The 18870-nt window shown below is 46.2% G+C and overlaps 1 protein-coding gene across 19 annotated transcripts in view; it reads right to left on the reverse strand.

The window, feature by feature from the left end:
* Camta1 (calmodulin binding transcription activator 1) overlaps positions 1–18870 on the reverse strand; it is an 826483-nt gene that overhangs the window by 543775 nt on the left and 263838 nt on the right. For 15 of the 19 annotated variants that reach the window (XM_074081464.1, XM_074081453.1, XM_074081463.1 and 12 more), the window contains one exon: positions 8491–8558. The exons of 3 other annotated variants lie outside the window; for them this stretch is intronic. In XM_074081464.1, the coding sequence (XP_073937565.1) occupies positions 8491–8558 (68 nt within the window). Of the gene's footprint in view, positions 1–8490; positions 8559–18870 lie in introns of those variants that run through there. One more of the 19 variants, XR_012450140.1, reaches the window with a different exon arrangement.

Raw genomic sequence — 18870 nt, forward strand, 5'->3', positions numbered from 1 at the left:
ACAGCTCTTCCTTGTCCTTGGAGAACTCAACTCTCACTGGGAGGTAAGACTTACAACAGCTAAATTGGCAAATTGGTGGTAAGCAAGGGCTAGCTGCAGAAGTTAAAAGAGGTAGGAGGGCTGGCTGGGCTTGGGGGAGGTGCCCAGGAAGAGGCAGATGGGGCTGGACATGAAGGCCAGGAGGTGAGGCCCCAGGTTGAGACAAAAGTGTGGAACAAGGAGGATGACTGGGGAAAGCATTTTTGCATCCCCTAGCTACAGCAAGGACTTGGAGGTGGGCAGTCAGGGAAAATAAGCTACAAAGGGAAGGTTGAGACAGAATAATGACCCTACAGACACCAGGGAGTCTGGTGTCTTATGGTCTAGGAAGTCTCCAAGCTTCTCAAGTAGAATCGAGACGTAAGAAAAGGAGTATTTTAGGAAAGTCAACTGCAAAAGGACTTCAGCCTAGAGAGGGAGAGTGTTGTAGCTATTTCAGTGACCCTCACATGATAGGGTGGTGAGTGAGCTCTGAACATGGGGCAAACAGGGAAACAAGGGTGGGAATTCCAGCTGAAGACTGTGACCAGATCAGTGACTAATTAGATTCAGAGGACAAAAGAGAAAGAGAGCCACAGGGAGTACCTGGAGTGAGCTCTGGCAGCTTTAAAACTAAGGCAGCTCCTGTGAGAACTAGAAAATCAGAAGATGCAAACCAGTGTGGGACTCACAGCGGGCACACATTGAGAAACACCTTTCAACATCGACTTAAATATTAATAATGAAAGACAGGACTATAAAATAGGTGCATTGTGGGGGGTATTTGAGGGAGGAGGGGAGACAGAGGAAGGAGATTAAAGTGAGGATATATGGTGAGTGGATTTCATATACTTATATGAAATAGAACAAAGAAACCTCTTACAATTGCTTTAAGTGGGAGGGAGTAAGGGGGAGAGACAGTGGGGCAAAGTTAACTAACTAATGGACAATATAAGGCTATTTGGAATTGTCACAATGAATCCCCCCAGTACAACGAATATATCCTAATAAAAAAACAAAAATAAAAAGCCAGGATAGGGGTCAGGGGAGTAAGAAAAGGACAGAGGACAAGTCTGACATTAACAATGCAACATCCAGGTCACAGGAGAGGTTCAGCCTCGTGGGTGATCAGAAGAATCAACAGGCAGACAGTGGGTGGAGGGTCCAGAAAAGAGAATGTGGTACAAAAGCATAGACCACCCAAAACCTGGTGTCCTCCCACCATCAGGGGTAGGGAACGACCTGAGGCACTCGAAGAAGTCACTACATGGGGTCAGGAAAACCTAAGGAAGGGGGTCTTCTGCATCTTTTGACACAGGTCTCACTTTTCCCCTTCCTTTCACTCTCCTGCTACTCTGTGTTTTACTATTTACTGACCAAGAAGCATTTAGTGTTCATTATAGGAAAATTCCATTACTAGACCCTTAGTGCGTCGGCATTGAGGTGCTATCTATATCAATCCAATTAATTAATAAGATAATTAAAGTATTTTCCAGCCTCCTTTAACCGGCATAAACAAGATTCTCGGAAGGACGTGCCCTCACTTCAATCTTGAGCCTCACGCGTCCCTGGCTGCTAGGGAAGGCTGCATGTTTCCCAGGAGAGAAGCAAATTATCAGGATCGCGAAATTTTGCAGTCACCTAGCCAGTTCTGCTCCCCGCCCTCTGGTGAACGGGGCCCACTCCCACAGGGAAGCATGCACTTCCTGCACTGCCTGTGCCTTTGTGGGGGGAGGGGAGGGATGAGGGAAGAAGCCCAGGAAAGGCACAGGGAGCCCACCTGGCTGGCATAGCCAAGCCATGCGCACCCACAGACAAAGACCAGCATGGCTCCTGGTCTCTCAGCAGGTGCAGAACCCACAGGGATGGGAGGTAAAGGGAAATGGTGGAGCTGTTTCCTGGGCTGCCTTCTAATCCACATGCCACTCTGAGCAACAAAGGGAGAACACAAAGCAAAGATTATGGGCTTCGCAGTGAGATAGTCCTGGGTTCGAATTCCAGTTCCAACCATCACAGAGCAGCCCAGCAGCAGAGCTGTCCTGAGGATTGAAAAGCATAGCGCCTACAGAAGCAAAGACAAAAACCACGCGATCATCTCAATAGATGCAGAAAAAGCCTTTGATAAGATCCAACACCATTTCATGATAAAAGCTCTAAGAAAACTAGGAATAGAAGGAAAGTACCTCAACATTATAAAAGCTATATATGACAAACCTACAGCCAGCATTACACTTAACGGAGAAAAACTAAAACCATTCCCTCTAAAATCAGGAACCAGGCAAGGATGCCTGCTATCTCCACTCCTATTCAACATAGTACTGGAATTCCTAGCCAGAGCAATTAGGCAAGAAGAAGGAATAAAAGGAATACAAATAGGTAAAGAAACTGTCAAAATATCCCTATTTGCAGATGACATGATCCTATACCTTAAAGACCCAAAAAACTCTACTCAGAAGCTCCTAGACACCATCAATAGCTATAGCAAAGTAGCAGGTTATAAAACCAACATAGAAAAATCATTAGCTCTTCTATACACTAATCATGAACAAACTGAGAAAGAATATATGAAAACAACTCCATTTACAATAGCCTCAAAAAAAAATCAAATACCTAGGTGTAAACCTAACAAAAGATGTGAAAGACCTCTACAAGGAAAACTATAAACTTCTGAAGAAAGAGATTGAGGAAGACTATAGAAAGTGGAGAGATCTCCCATGTTCATGGATTGGTAGAATCAATATAGTAAAAATGTCGATACTCCCCAAAGTAATCTACATGTTTAATGCAATTCCCATCAAAATTCCAATGACATTCATTAAAGAGATCGAAAAATCTACTGTTAAATTTATATGGAAACACAAGAGGCCACGAATAGCCAAGGCAATACTCAGTCAAAAGAACAATGCAGGAGGTATCACAATACCTGACTTCAAACTATATTACAAAGCAATAACAATAAAAACAGCGTGGTACTGGCACAAAAACAGACATGAAGACCAGTGGAACAGAATAGAGGACCCAGATATGAACTATAACCAACTTGTCTTTGACAAAGGTGTTAAAAATATACAATGGAGAAAAAGCAGCCTCTTCAACAAAAACTGGGGGTAAACTGGTTAGCAGTCTGCAAAAAACTGAAACTAGATCCATGTATATCACCCTATACCAAGATTAACTCAAAATGGATCAAGGATCTTAATATCAGACCCCAAACTCTAAAGTTGATACAGGAAAGAGTAGGAAATACTCTGGAGTTAGTAGGTATAGGTAAGAACTTTCTCAACGAAACCCCAGCAGCACAGCAACTAAGAGATAGCATAGATAAATGGGACCTCATAAAACTAAAAAGCTTCTGCTCATCAAAAGAAATGGTCTCTAAACTGAAGAGAACACCCACAGAGTGGGAGAAAATATTTGCCAGCTACACATCAGACAAAGGACTGATAACCAGAATATATAGGGAACTCAAAAAACTAAATTCTCCCAAAATTAATGAACCAATAAAGAAATGGGCAAGTGAACTAAACAGAACTTTCTCAAAAGAAGAAATTCAAATGGCCAGAAAACACATGAAAAAATGCTCACCATCTCTAGCAATAAAGGAAATGCAAATTAAAACCACACTAAGATTCCACCTCACCCCTGTTAGAATAGCCATCATCAGCAACACCACCAACAACAGGTGTTGGTGAGGATGCGGGGGAAAAAGGAACCCTCTTACACTGTTGGTGGGAATGTAGACTAGTACAACCACTCTGGAAAAAAATTTGGAGGCTACTTAAAAAGCTGGACATCGATCTACCATTTGATCCAGCAATACCACTCTTGGGGATATACCCAAAAGACTGTTACTCCAGAGGCACCTGCACATCCATGTTTATTGCGGCACTATTCACAATAACCAAGTTATGGAAACAGCCAAGATGCCCCACCACTGACGAATGGATCAAGAAAATGTGGTATCTATACACAATGGAATTTTATGCAGCCATGAAGAAGAACGAAATGTTATCATTCGCTGGTAAATGGATGGAATTGGAGAACATCATTCTGAGTGAGGTTAGCCTGGCCCAAAAGACCAAAAATCGTATGTTCTCCCTCATATGTGGACATTAGATCAAGGGTAAACACAACAATGGGATTGGACTTTGAGCACATGATAAAAGTGAGAGCACACAAGGGAGGGGGTGAGGATAGGTAAGACACCTAAAAAATTAGTTAGCATTGGTTGCCCTTAACGCAGAGAAACTAAAGCAGATACCTTAAAAGCAACTGAGGCCAATAGGAGAAGGGGACCAGGAACTAGAGAAAGGTGAGATCAAAAAGAATTAACCTAGAAGGTAACACCCACGCACAGGAAATTAATGTGAGTCAACTCCCTGTATAGCTATCCTTATCTCAACCAGCAAAAACCCTTGCTCCTTCCTATTATTGCTTATACTCTCTCTTCAACAAAATTAGAGATAGGGGCAGAACAGTTTCTGCCAGGTATCGAGGGATGGAGGGGGGGAGGTGGGTAAGGGAGGGTGTGGGGGAGGGGGGAGAAATGACCCAAGCATTGTATGCACATATGAATTAAAAAAAAAAAAGCATAGCGCCTGGCCCACAGCAAAGGTGCAAAAGCACAGCTCTGGTCAGTTAGCCAATCCTGGGCTAGACCTGCAAGAAGAAATAGGTGGAGAAAACCCGGGGTTCGTCCTTGACAATACTCAGACTCCCATCTTCTACCCCATTTTGCTCATCCCACAAGGATGCTGTTGTGTGTCTGCCGCTGTTGTAAGCACCTATGAAGAAGCCTGCCTGAAAAATCCTTCTACTCATGCACTGGGGGGTCAGATAAGGAATAAATATAAACAAAGAAATTATAAGGCACATAGGGTGTCAGATGGCACCGAGCACTCTGAGAAACAGCACAGGGAAACAGGGAAAGGGGTGTGTGGTCAGGGAAGACCACAATGAGCAAAAGTCACCTGAATCCAGGCCCAAAGGAGGAGCTGGAAGAACATTCTAGATGGGGGGGAGGATACTCTTCGTTCCAAGATGCAAAGTTCCCCCAGTCTCTCATTGACATATTATAGTGCTGAGCACACAGCAGGTGCCAAATAAAGACATCCTGAAAGGTGATTTTTCTGGCTCAAGGTCCCAGCTGCTGGTAGCACAATACGGGATCTTGAAACACTCAGCATTCAGCCCTGCTGCAGCGATGCCACTCCCGAGGTCCCCAACTCTACTCCTTGTCACATGCCTCATTATTAAACAGGTGAGCGGGGGCTCCTGGGGCCTTCTCTGTAACTAGGCCAGGATCTGAGCACAGACCATATTTATATCTATCACCCCCAGCCCCCAGAAAACCTTGGAGACAAGCAGCAGGTCCCTCTGTGGCTCCTGTACCAACATCTATATGTGAACTGATTACAACAATTAATTTAATAGGGATTCCTCCACACAAACAATGTATCATTTTATTAGGAAACTATAAATGTCAGTGGTGCAATTCATTTTTATTAATTTTCTAAAATGAAATTAGCAGTGGTGGTGGCAGTGGCAGCGGTGGCAAACAGAAGTTGCATTGCCTTCTCATTCAGCGGGGTATTGGTGTCATTAATTCCTTAATACCAGGAGGCCAGTTTGTATGAACTCAGCAGTTAACGGCGCCAATTAATTTCAGTACTGGAGATGGGGAGGGGGGATCCAAACTCAACTCAACAACTAATTTAGGAAGGTCCTTGAACAACCAAGGCAACTTTCCCTTCTCCTGGGACAAGAAGCTTTCAAGTGTAAACACAGAGTGCATATTATAATACTAATAGGAACCCTGTCTCACCCTCTGCCTTGAGAAAAGAAATTCGTCCTTCTAAAACCTGGAGAAACTCTGGCAGATGCTTCCTGAGGCCAGGGCCTCCAGCAAGCTGAGGGGCACCCCGGACAGGACATGGTCCCTCACGCATGCAAGTAGGCTCACAAATATCATCGTGTTCAACCTTGTGATGACCCAGTGAAGACAGGAGCAACAGCAACTCGACTTTCTACGTGAAGAATGACAAGTGCAGGCGGGTACAGCACTCAGAGGCTGTAGCAGGAGGAGCTTGAATTCAAGACCATCCTGGGCTATATAGCAAGACTTTGTCTTAAAAGATCCAAAAATAAATAAATAAATGGATAGATAGATAGAGAAGACAAAGTAGAACTTTTAAAGGAGCTGAAATGACATTCTTGCTCTCACAAAGCAATTGAGTGACAGGGCCAGGGCTCAAACCTAAATCTGTCATATGGGAGCCCCATTTCTTCTTCTGCCTTGCCTCATGCCTCTGCACTGTTCCTTGGTACAGGGAGTCTCTTACTCCACTTATAGACCAAAAAAGTCCAGTGAGCCAGGTGACGTGCATTTTTTAGTGGAAACCCAAATTCCAAAGGCTGAAAGGCAAAATGAAGCCCTGGCCTTGGAAGGCACACCTGCGTGCTGTGGAGAGCCTCACTTGGGCTCAAGAGAGGCTCTTTTCCTCCACTTGAATCCCAGGAGCACCTTACAGAGGAGAGAGGAGTGCGCAGGAAGGCAGGGGCCCTGCTGAGACCAGGAAGCAGTGCAGAGAAAGAAACTCTCTCTGCCTCCCTCTCCCCAAAGAAACTAGGTCAGTGGTTCTCAGAGGAGGTCCCAGATGGGCCTCATCCCATCACCTGGGAACTGGTTCAAAATAACAAAGTCTCAGACCCTCCTCAGGACCTACTGAGACAGCAACTTGTGAGCCCAGAGACGTGTTCTAACAAGCCCTTCAATGCCAGCTCAAGTTTGAGGTGACTGCCCTGGAAGATGCCCCCAGAAGAAAGGAGAGGTGAGCGTACCAGCTTTGCAGTCTGTGATATGGCTGAATTCAGAAAGCTGCGGACTGTACCACTCTCCGCTCTGCACTCCCCATGCGTGCCCCACTCCTTGGCACCATATCCTTTCTAGCCCCATTCTTTCTAAGCTTAGCCAGGGGACTGGCTCTGGCCAGGGGACTTGTGAGCATGTGTGTATAGGTTGTCATCCAAGTGGGGGTTTTAATTGTGCCTACATGGGTTGCCTTGGGCTTTTATACTCCTGCCATCTTTCATAAAAACCAGTTTTCCCAGGCAGAAGGGTTTCTTCAGCCTAGATTCTAGAACAAACAATACTTGGAACAGTCCTAACCACAGGCAACCCACAAAGCCATGAGCAGAAGTAGAAGTTTTTATTGCAAGTCACTAAGTTTGGGGGTTATTTCTTACACAGCATCATCATGTTACAAAGAAATTTTATGTCATGGAACTTATGGCTCCAGAAGCTGAGGAGCTGAGGACATCCTGCAGGAGTCTCCTCCAGTCTCAGGCCTGCTAGGGCAGGGAATTCACGAGAAATATCCTCTGACGCTTCAGTGTCCCCTATCCTCTTCCAAAATGTAGAAGAGAACTTTGTCCTCATCCAAAGAATACTGACTAGTAAACATTTAAGCCCAATGAAATAATATTTCTAGATATCTTCTAGAATGAGAGAACATCCTCAAGGGTCAGACCTATTCCTCCATAGCTCAGAAAGGATGAACAGGTCAAGGTTGCAACCAAGAACCCAGAGGACTCAAGATTCCATGTCACCCTTTTCCTGGTCCCAGTTAACAAACTTGGAGACCTCAGTGCTTTTGCAGAATGGACAGGATCTGAGCATTCCTCCTCTTGGATGCAATCCTGCAGCCCAGTCACCCTGCAAGCCACACTCCAGCGAACACACCTCTGCTAACAAACACCTGGCCCTGTCACCGCTAATAGAGAAGTTATGACAATCGGAAGAGAGTGACCACAAATTCCTGAAGTGCTAGGATGGGACCTATAAAAAAATAAAAACTTAAGAGGTGGAGAAAGAAGAGGCTGCCTTTAAAACAAGCCCTAAATCCCAACCTCACCATCCTTCATGGAATAATAACAGCGCTTCTGTGGGCAGAACACAGGTCAGCTATATTTTTGCCAATTCCCTCCATTCCCAAGCGGAGAGAGAAGTTAAATGTTTGTGGCAGTTAGTAGGTTCAATGACATTTACTGCATAATAAACTGAAAACTTAGCCATTGCTTCTGATTTGGGCGATCTTCTTACTGGCAATCAGAAATAACTCGACTTTCAGTTTGGAAAACACATTGAGATAAACCTGAGCAGTTAAGCTAGCTTCTCTTTTTTCAAAGCACATTTCTCGAGAGTACTGGTGGCAGATGAGCACTCGCCCAAAATAAACTTCCTCTGAGGCTCCTGCCTCAAGGGTCTGACCCTCAGCCTGAGGACAGCTGTGCTGCTTTTAATCCTTTCTGATAGCATTCACTATCACAACCTTGGGCCAATTAACAAGATCTCTGTGTCACAGGCATTGTCAACTCATTGCCCTGCGTTGACTGGCCAAATCAGGAAATCCACCAAGTCAATCAGTGCATTTACCATACATAGTAGAAAAACTTCAAGATCTGGGACGTTACCTTGTCTTAGGGGATGTGGTTAGCCATTCTTCGTGTTTCTCAAATGTTATTAAATAAGCTGCAATTTCCTGAAACAGAAGAATAAAAAGATAATAACAACAATTAGCTCACGTTGGACCCTGAGAAGTAAGAAAGTTTTTGTTGCTTCCCAGTTGTCTCCTCTGCCCGGCTGGAACTCCACCTCTGCTAGAAAAATGGAGCCGGCTTGGCCTCGGCTTCTATTTTGATTTTCTGAGTCCTTCTACTCAACCTGCCGTACGATCATAATCAAAGCACCGATTTCAAGAGAGGAGTTGGTGGCGAGGACAAAAATATTTCTCTGTGGGAGGAAAACATCAGACACCCTTTTAGAGTCTAAATGTCATTAATTCAAAGGAGGGAAAAATACGTGCCCAAAACAGGTCTCCACGTAGGCAAGGTCATTACTGGAAAGTTTAGTTTGTTTTCCTGAAGTTGGACGAATCTTTCAGTTTTGTCACAAGAGATGTTGCCTTCTGTCAGCTTGACTCCCAACCCCCTGAGCCAAATCACACAAAGACAAAAAAAAAGATAAGCCTTATTCCAGAGAGAGAGAGAGAGAGAGAGAGAATCTGTTAGCCTTTTCCACCACTGATAACTTGATCTATCGAGCAGTGCTTCAGATAAGAGCAATGTCAGCTGAGTTGAAGGCAAAGATGAAGAAAATGTGAGCACCTGAAGGTAAATTAAATATTTATAAACACAACAACATCACTGCAGATAGAATTACTGATTTATTAATAATTTCCATAAAAAGCCAGTGGGTGACATCAGCGTAAGTCATTGCTGCAGCTCTGAGGCACGATATGGCCCATTACTTCCACCTCCAAACAGATCTGCTCACACGAACTTGGCAGGGATGGTAAGTTAAATTAAGGTTGGGCTAATAGACAACTTCCTTGATCTTGGTGGTGATACAACACGGCGCTACCGCCCTTGACTGTCAGGGAAACAGAGCGGAGGCCTCCTTCTCAGCTGTTTTTGCAGCCAGGTTTCTTGGAATGGAGCAGCCCATCTGCCCAGTGGCCAGCAGCCTCTTGGGTTTAGGCATAATGGAATTGATACCTGTGATCAGAGAGGCTACACTTGACCAGAAAGGAAACAGGATGCCACACCACCAAAGCCAAGCAAGCAGAGCAAGTTAGAGTAGAAAATGCCACCATGTTGTGTAACATGAAGGCTACAAGGCCTGGTGGAGATCAGGCCCTCACATAATTGAGGGAACTGGCCACTGCCACAAGATAGCCAATGACCAGGAACCAAGAGTCCAAGCCACCTCAGTCCAGAAGCCTGCATCTTACACCAAGAATCTGGGAGGCAGCAACCTATGGCAAAAATAGACTTGTTTCATTGCGTAAGCTAAAGAAATCACAAAATAAGTCACTGATCGACGAAGGCATCGGCCTCTCATCCCGAGCCTTCGCATGGCTAGTTTCCTCTCCTTAGGAAGATCTTTCCCTGAGGTCCCACCGTGGGCAGACCGCCCTTTCTCCGGCCGGGCCTCCCTAACTATCCTGGACAGGTCAGTTGCCCACACTCTGTGCTCTCATGATACCTTCCTCTGGTGCCTAGGATTTATCACTCGATGTTCTAATTGCTTGTTTACTTGAATAAAATCCCCATTGCACCATGCAAGGGTAAGGAATGTGTCATCTCTGCTGTATCCCCAGGACTTAACAGTGAGGCACACGGAAAGCACTGATAAGTGTTTGTTAGACAGATGGTGGGATGACTGGGTGAGTGGATGGATGGATGGATGGATGGATAGAGGGATGGATGGGTGAATAGGTGGATGCGGGAAGAAGAGCAGGCACGGTAGAGATAAACATGCATTCATAAGTGAGTGAGTGTGAGTGTGTGTGTGTGTTTCTAACTGAAGATAGTTGAAGTGAGAGCTTAAAAGAAGCAAAACACATCAGTTCCTGGGAAGCCCTCATCAGTTACTTAAGAAACTCTGAGTCACTGTAGAAAGGTGACACAGCACTGCAGTGAAGAGCTCAAACCCAACCTCAGGTCCCAACTTGACATGTATCAGCTCTCTCACCTTGAGCACCAGACCTCAGCTTCCCATACATCTGAAATAATATGTTCTCCAGGGCAATTATAAGGAATGACAATCCTATTACATTGATTGCCATACCATGTCCCCAGACAAAAGCCACCATGATCAGCCTTATAAAGGCAGAGTGAGCCACCTGTCTAGGGGACCCTGACAAGCTGTGAGAGGTGACAAAACAGACCAAGTCAGAAGTGCCCACCACTGCTGAATGTACTGCCATCACTCCCTGCCCTCCACGCCTCACACCACCACTTGCCCACACACACAGACTACGGGTGACAACGCCTAGATGACTGTTCAGAGTTCTGCAGTCAGCCCTATTGGTCCCATTTGGTTTCATAAAACACTGAGAGAAACTGGCTAGTGCCAGTCAGTAGAGCTACTGAGTCACTTGTTAAACGTGTCAACTCTGCCAAGATCCAGGCCCTTGCCCAAGACCATACCTTAGTGACACAGAGGATGGGAGACACAGTGGGTCCCAGCTACCTCTAGATTCATTATTCTGTTCCAAACACCCAGACAGTGTGGTGGTGTTTGCCTGCAATTCCAGCACTCAGGAGGCTGATGCAGGAGGATATTGAGTTTAAGGCCAACCTGGGCTACAAAGAAACCATGTCTCAAAAATGAAAGAGAGAGAGAGAGAAAGGAAGGAAGGAAAGGAAAGGAAGGAAGGAAGACCAAGGCACCCAAAGAAATCTTTTATGAACATTCTTCAGCCAACACTCTCCCCACCATGCTAGGACTTCCCGCTGCTACTGTCCTTCAAAGAGAAAAACTCCTGGGACACTCGCTGTGTTCAATATGTAGCCTACAAATACATACTGAGCAACTTCTATGTCCAATCCTTGAACAAGACCACCATGAAGCCTGCGGCTACTGAGCTCGTGGTCAAGGAGGAGACAGAGACAAGGGAGAACAAGGGAGTGCCGTCAGTGCTGCTCTAGGGCCACCTCTGTGCAGCCAGCCTTAAAGGGTCATCGCAGGCCTGATGAGCCACTGGGCTAAAGAGCAGAGGCCCAGGAAATCACACTTCCTTACAAACCTCCTGTCACCCCTGGCCACTCCTTGTTCCCCTAAGGTGAACATAGCTTCTCCCAATTCATGACCCCTGTCACACAGAGCCCACTCATCCCACTGAACATCAGCTTTTCTGAGCAAAGGAAACTAAACACATGTACCTCAGTTTTGCCTCTGTTGTGCCCAAGTTGTTTGAACTTGACCACCAGGGACTGTCACCTGTAGCTGCTGGCCTTCAGCTGGACTAGACATGTCCAGGTCACCCATGTCACCCCAGACTCATGCTGCCCAGTCTTCTCAGCCCATTGCCTTTACTAGGGTTTGGCCCCGCCTCACCAGATGGGCAGGTGGGGGCCAGACCTCACCTTCTGACAGCTTAGGAGGTAGACATGCACATGCCAAAGAACCAAAACACAAGAGAGTATGAAGTGTTTGATGGTGCAGGGTAACATAAGTGCTGTCAACATTCACAGCAGAAAGGGTCAGCTGGGCTAGATAGGGTGATTTGGGGGTGAAGAGGGACTTCATCTGGGTCATCACTGTATTGCCAATAAAGATGGAGTGTTGTCCCCAGCCACATAGTTCTCTAGGCTTTACAGGGGACAATGGCTCTTCATAACCAAGTAGGAAGCATGAACTGTGCCCATTTTACAGGTGAAGACACTGAGGCACAGAGAAGTTAAGTGACTTGCCCAAGGTTACATATCTAACACCTCTACAATTGGAACCCAAATCCGGCAGATGGCTCCAGAGTCCACACTATGCACCATGGTCCTGAATTTCTTAAAGACTAGCCAGGATGTGCTGGATGAAGAACAAAGGAAATGTGTATGCAGTTTCTCCAGCCCAGGCTGACAGTCTCCTACTCCACAGTGACCCTGTCACTTCCTACCCCACCTGCAGCAGTCTAGACAGAACATCTTGTAATGGGATCCCCTCCATTGCAGGATCAGGCTCATTTCTACCCCCAAACCCTAGTCTGATTCATGAGGTCATCCACTTCCATGATGGCTTCCTCGTTTCCATGGAAGCCTTTGCTTACAATGTCCTACAAAGCAGAGAAGGAGACGCCCTCGCTGAGAAGAGGAAAGACTGTGAGAAGAAGGATTTTCAGCCCAACTCTTAGCCTGCCCCTCCTGCCTGAAGCTCTGTGAGCATAGCACCCTGATGAGGGCAGAGGAAAACACAAACCCGGCTCATCTCATTTCTACAGAGGAGGAAACTGAGGCACAGAGAAGGGAAAGGTCTTGTCAAAGGCCAGCATGTCTGTGGCTGAGTCAAGCCAGGACCCAGGACCCCAGTCCCCAGGACACAGAAGTTCTTTTCCACTCACCACCTCTCAGAGTCAAGTCTGTCTCAGGAGAGTCATAGGATGCCCAAGCAAGAAGAGAGTCGGCCCCCAAACAGGTACTCAAACAAAAACATAGACCACAATAGCCAAAAGGTGGAAGCAACCTAAGATCCATAGATAAATGAATGAAAAAATAAAATGCATGTATCCAGAGGAACGTACGTCATTCAGACATGAGCAGAAGTGGAGTGCTGACATGCAGTCTAAAACATGCACAAACCATGAAAATGTCACACTGAGGGACAGAAGCCAGGCGCTAAACTGTGTAATTTATGATGCTCTTCAACGAAATGTCTAGAATTGGCCACTCTACAGGGGGAATGCCAATTAGAGTTGCCAGGGGCTGGAGGAAGAGGGCAATGGGGAATGTCTGCTTGAAGGTATGGGGTTTCCTTTCAAAGTGACGAAAATGTCAGGAAGATCACAGTATCGATGATTTCACAACACTGTGGGTGTAGCAAATACTGCTAATGGCAAATTTTATGTTATGTGAATTTTGTCACAATAACGAAGTGAGGAGAAGAGAGCATGGCATCTAGCCAGGTGTGTCTGGCTCTGGGAGGAAGATGCCAGCCTCCCCCCCCTAAAAGGCACAGCTGAACCTGAAGGACCATGCCCGCTGCGTGCTTGCTCGCCCGCCCACCTCCTCCTGCTCCCTGGCTCCCCAACCATGCTTCTGTCCCTGGATCCTAAATACTGCACAGACACTGAGAAGAATGACTCCACTGTCAAGATGAAGAAACTCACTGCAGGCTCCAAAGCAAAGACTGTCCAGCTTGCAGATTTTAAATGTTTGGTTTGTTCTTTGGACGTTCAAATAGAAAAACGGCCACCAAAGTACACTGTGTGTGGCCAGGGCTCAGGAGAGCCAGGAGAGCCAGGAGAGCAGCCTCCAGTAAGGCTGCTTAGCAGTGGGATTTGTCCCTACAGACCAGGGAGGCAAATAGGTGCTTCCCCAAGACACGGACAGCACCCCTCAAGAAGGGCAGAGGGAACAGGCCAGAAGGGCAGAATGATGGCGCTTGGCATGCAAGCACATGTGGGGACCCGTCTTTCAGTTGCCAGTGCTGCCCATAGATTGACAGGCTCAGAGGGAGGACTGCAAAGCCCATGGCAGAAAGTGAATCTGTGGGGGGCCAGCAAGACTCAAGGATCCCCCTCAGAGGCCACCTCACTGAGACTGACAGGTGAGAAGGGATCACTGTACCAGCCTGTCTCCTGTTGCCCCTTCCCACCCTGGCAGCTGTGTCCCAGCTGCTCATGTGACCTATCAGGTCCTGTTACAGGCCAGTCCCCCCTGGTGAGTCTTCCTGCTGTCTTACTCCACAGGTAAGACAGGTACTCCAGCTTCTGGAACCTTCTCAGCGATGGCTGCAAAACTCTGGGACTCCCTGCACACAGTGCTTTCTGTTGCTAGGTCTATGTGTGGAGGTTCTCCACTCCTGCTGGTACAGTTCCCAGGAAAATCTGATTCTCAGTCTCTAAGTCACTGTAGAGCCCCACACAGCTCTTGCATCCAAAGATGAGAGGTGACACAGTAGAAAGTTGAATGAAAGAATGCAAAGTTCTCCTCTAGAAGATACAAACACAGAGAGTCATGTCTGAGCCTCCCTTGCTGCAATCGTGCAAGTGTGGGTGGCCCAGGGTACAAAGAGACAAGGGTGCAGTTACCATGAAGGTAGGAGGACCCCGTGTGAGAGGCTCTACAGAAATGTCCTTTCAAGTGCTCCTCATGCAGAAAGGTTTCCCACAGTCTGGCCCAGGGTTAGTGCTGGAGCAGCACTGGCCAAGAAACACATAACAGGAGGCATAAATGCCCGCCATGTGTGTAATTTTTAAACGTCTAGAAGTTACACTGCTAAAGGTTAAAAAAAAGGAGAGAGAGAAGTTAATTTTAGCAATGTATTTTATATTTTAACCCAATGGATCCAAAATAGTATTTCCCTAATTTTAGAAAGTAGTCATGAGCTATTTCCTATTCTTCTTGGTACCGTTGCCTAAATCTGGCCTGTGTTTCCACTCACAGCCCACCTTAGCCGAGCTCAACCTATTTCCAGCTCCAAACTCAGACATCGCAGAAGCCTTCAGACACAACTGCCTTCTGAAACTCAGACCATGCACCCCAGGGATTCACTCAAAGTCCCAGGTGGGAAGAAAGATACCCAAAAGCAGATGCTTTCCTTGTGGGCAGAGCTCACTGTCCTGCAGGTCTGCCTCAGAGGTGAGGAGTCTGTGTCCCATCTCTGGGATGTAGAAAGTTCTGGGTGAGATTTTGGAGTCTCAGAGGAGCTGAATGCACTGGACTTCTCAACCCAAGCCCTCTGCTACTTCCATTCCCTCCCCAGAAGGAGCTACCCACCCAGACAATACCTATTTCCAACTTTACAGCATAGTCCAGCCCAGAGAAGTCAGTCTCCCCTCCAGCAAGTTCACGGGCAACAGACCTTACAAAAAGATCTCTTGGACCATCCATCTTCAATCTGTCTTCAAAACATGGACTCAATGACAGGGAGAGAAAAGGGTCAGTGGGGGCCTTTGGTGCTTTTAAAATAGATTAAACAAATAATCGTGTGTGTGTGTGTGTGTGTGTGGATGATGGTATGTATATATCTGTGTGTATGCATACATATACATATATGTGTATATACAGGTATATGTTTTGTTCCTTTTTCTCCTGAGTCCAAGGAATAGAAATATTTCCATGGTCTACACAATCTCAGATATATTTTGCACTCAAAAAAATGGGTATTCAAGCAAGAGATAATTTTCAAAAGTTTGGTTTTTATGAGAGTTCTGCACAAGGGTTTTATCTGTAAGGGACCAACACTGAGGGGGAAAAAAAGCCAAGACTCTCCTAGCAGCTGGCCCCAGCATCTGCTAGAGCCACAAAATGCCATTATAGTACTCCCAAACGTGAAGTAAAAATATCTTGTTTCCAATACTCTTGGTTTTAAGGCTCATACTTAATGTCCTGTGGGTATTTCAGTGGTGCCAGATCTTTGTGTTATGTACTTTATTAGGGATGTGTGAATGTCATATTAATGACTTCGAACCAACATGTTTACAGTGGAAGCAAATTTCCCAGCATCCACCACTGACTGCACCTTACAAAGAAATAATTGACCTTAATTTAAATAAATAACTGTTTCATACCCATCCATTCCCTCCCATAGTAAGTCTCACCTGCTCTCTCCATGGTACCCCAAGCAGAATGCTGGTGGGTCTTCCCGGTGACAAATATTTTTTTACCCAGGCCAGTGTCATATAGTAACCTATCTAAGCACTCCTAGGCCTGTCCCCCGGTGAACTTCCTAGGCACCCAGATAACCAAGGCCACAGCCTTCACGAAATGTTCTGGTTCCCCACTCACAGGTCAAAATCAACATCAAATCCTTTCAAAATGATGACCAGCTCCTCTTAAAAACAGCTAGCATATAGGCTAATGGTTTAGAGTTTTTTATTTGCACAGAGTATAACATAGCTCTACTCTAACCATTTATGAGAGCAGTGGTGGTTAAGACCTCCAGGATTCAACAGTGACTAGAGGACTTCCTACAAGACGGTAAATAGCAATTCAGAATACATTTCTAACAGCCTGGACTTCTGAAATAGTGAAGCCTGGCCCAGTTGGCATGGGAAAACATGCTTATGACCATCCAAGTGCCCATCAGTGAAGAGCAACGAGCCACCAGTGAACATCCAGAGGCAGGTTCAGCAAAGAAGCAACCCACCCAGTCTTCCATTCACTTATCCACTCATTGGTTCAGTCATTCAATGAATTATTGAGCACTCACTATAGGCCAGGCACCATGCCTAACACCACAAAGACATATGAGTAATGGCCCTTGTATAAACAGCTATGAAGACAGTCAGGGCTGTGGGGTCCTGGGCTAACGACCAGGGTACATTAGCAGTGTGAACAATGAGTGTGCTCATGCCGAGGAAAGGGAAAGGGAAGGTTGTGCCAAGGAGCAAACACTTAGATTGGGTTGAATGAGCAGGAGGTTGCCAGGCAAACAAGTGGTAAAGGCATTAGGGCAAGGAGACAGCGTGTGTCAAAAGCAGGAAGTGGGAAGAGCAAATGTGTTTGGGGAAATTTCAGTAAATGAAGTGGCTAGAGTCTGCAGGGCCAGGAGAAGACTAGCAGAACCCAAGCTGGAGGTTGGGGAGGCCCAGACTACAGAGAAATTAAAAGGCAGGGCAAGAAGAGTTTCATTCACAGGAGCCACGGGAGTCAGGGAAGACTTTCAAGCAGAAGGGAGACACAGAAAGGGTGTGCTTTGGAAACCTCGCTTTGATGATGGTGCAGAGAGGGGTTGCTGCTAGTAGACTGTGATGACAGCAGCCCAGGAAAGGAACGGAAATCCTGAACTACTGCAGGGAAGTGGGGGGAGGAAGAAGCACAAAGTGAATGCTTACAAAACTGAAGCTGATGGGGCTTGAAATCCAGCTGGCTGGAGAGCGCGAGGTACAGCAAGACACAGTGAGGACAGCCCCAAAGCCTAGGGCATACACTGGCAGCCCTACAGCTAGGTCCACCCAGAGATGGTGTGGTGCTTCTCCCATTTGGTTTATTTGCCAGTGAAGGCTTGGAAGAAGGATATTCCCAGCTTCTCTTAAAAAATAAAATCTGGCACCTTCGGGTCCACTCTTGTGAAGCACATCCTCCCCACCCGCCAGCTGGCACCAAGAAGCCACCGCCCCTTTGAATGGATCTGGGCTCTCTGGTGACTCCCATCTCCACCCAACTGTCTTTCTTCACGAACAATACCTGCTTAGACCTGTAGACACTTGACTTTGGAGCTCTTTCTCTGATATTTACAACATTGGAAACTAAGTGATTGTAAAACTATGGACCAGCTTAGGTTATCTAGAAAGAAATACATCTTAGAACAACAGATTTTGAAAGAAAGTGACATTAGCAAGAAGACTAGTTGCTTCTCATCTGATGACATTTACCAATTTAGCTAGACCCAAGACCTCCCCAATTTCAACTTCAATACTGTGCCAGTTGTCATTTTACCATTGTCTCTGAGATCTCCTTTCACCATTCCTGGTTCTGCTCTATGATGCTGAAGTTGGACCCTGTAAACATTTTCCCTTGCCAGCTTAGGAGAATGTTGAGATTCATCAAGAGAGAGCAAAGAAGTGACCCTGCAAGGTGACAGTAGCAAGAAGACACATCTCTTCAGGTTTCTGTCATTGTCACTAACATCATTGTTTCACTATCATCAGTGTTATTCAGAGCCACCCAGCATCCATGCAGAGGGTGCAGCTATGCCCTTAGGCCACACTCCTTCCACCCTCAGGCTACTGTAGACCAACTCTGTTCCACCTACCACCTCAAGCAACAATGACCACTTTTGAAAACCTGCAGCCTAGCCCTTTGGTAGAAAGCGTGTTCCTGTGGAAGCCATACACTCTGAGGAGGACTGGATTCTAGCCAGCGGGGTGAGAGAGCATCTTTTCATCCATTGTCTGCTCATCTTCTGCACTTGGTACCTTGGGTATCCTTAGGAGTCTCTTTGAGCCCTATGAGCAGTCAGCCACCTTCCACCAGTTAGCAGTTCTGTATATTAAATGCTCTCTGCTCAAATAACCAATGTGACTTTTGTCTCCTGACTGAACAGGAATCAACCACAGCCCAGAGGATGCTTACAGTCACCCTGATGTGTCATCCGAGGTGACAAGCTAATAAGTCCAGTGGGAATGAGAAGACACCTAAAGGAGAAGTGGCATATATTTGGGGAAAATATCCAAATTAGCCCAGTGAGGACTTTTCATAGATGCCAGCCAGGCAGTAGTCTGACAGGTATTAGAAGGATGTGTGTCCCCCACCTTTGTTAGTAAGAAGGTCTGAATCTGACTGTTTGGGGAGATGCAAGCATTTCTTCTACCACAGAAAGTTATTCCTTCTCCCTTAAGCTGTGTGATT

The sequence above is a fragment of the Castor canadensis genome, chromosome 7, assembly GCF_047511655.1.
Source record: "Castor canadensis chromosome 7, mCasCan1.hap1v2, whole genome shotgun sequence".
Classification (NCBI taxonomy): domain Eukaryota; kingdom Metazoa; phylum Chordata; class Mammalia; order Rodentia; family Castoridae; genus Castor; species Castor canadensis.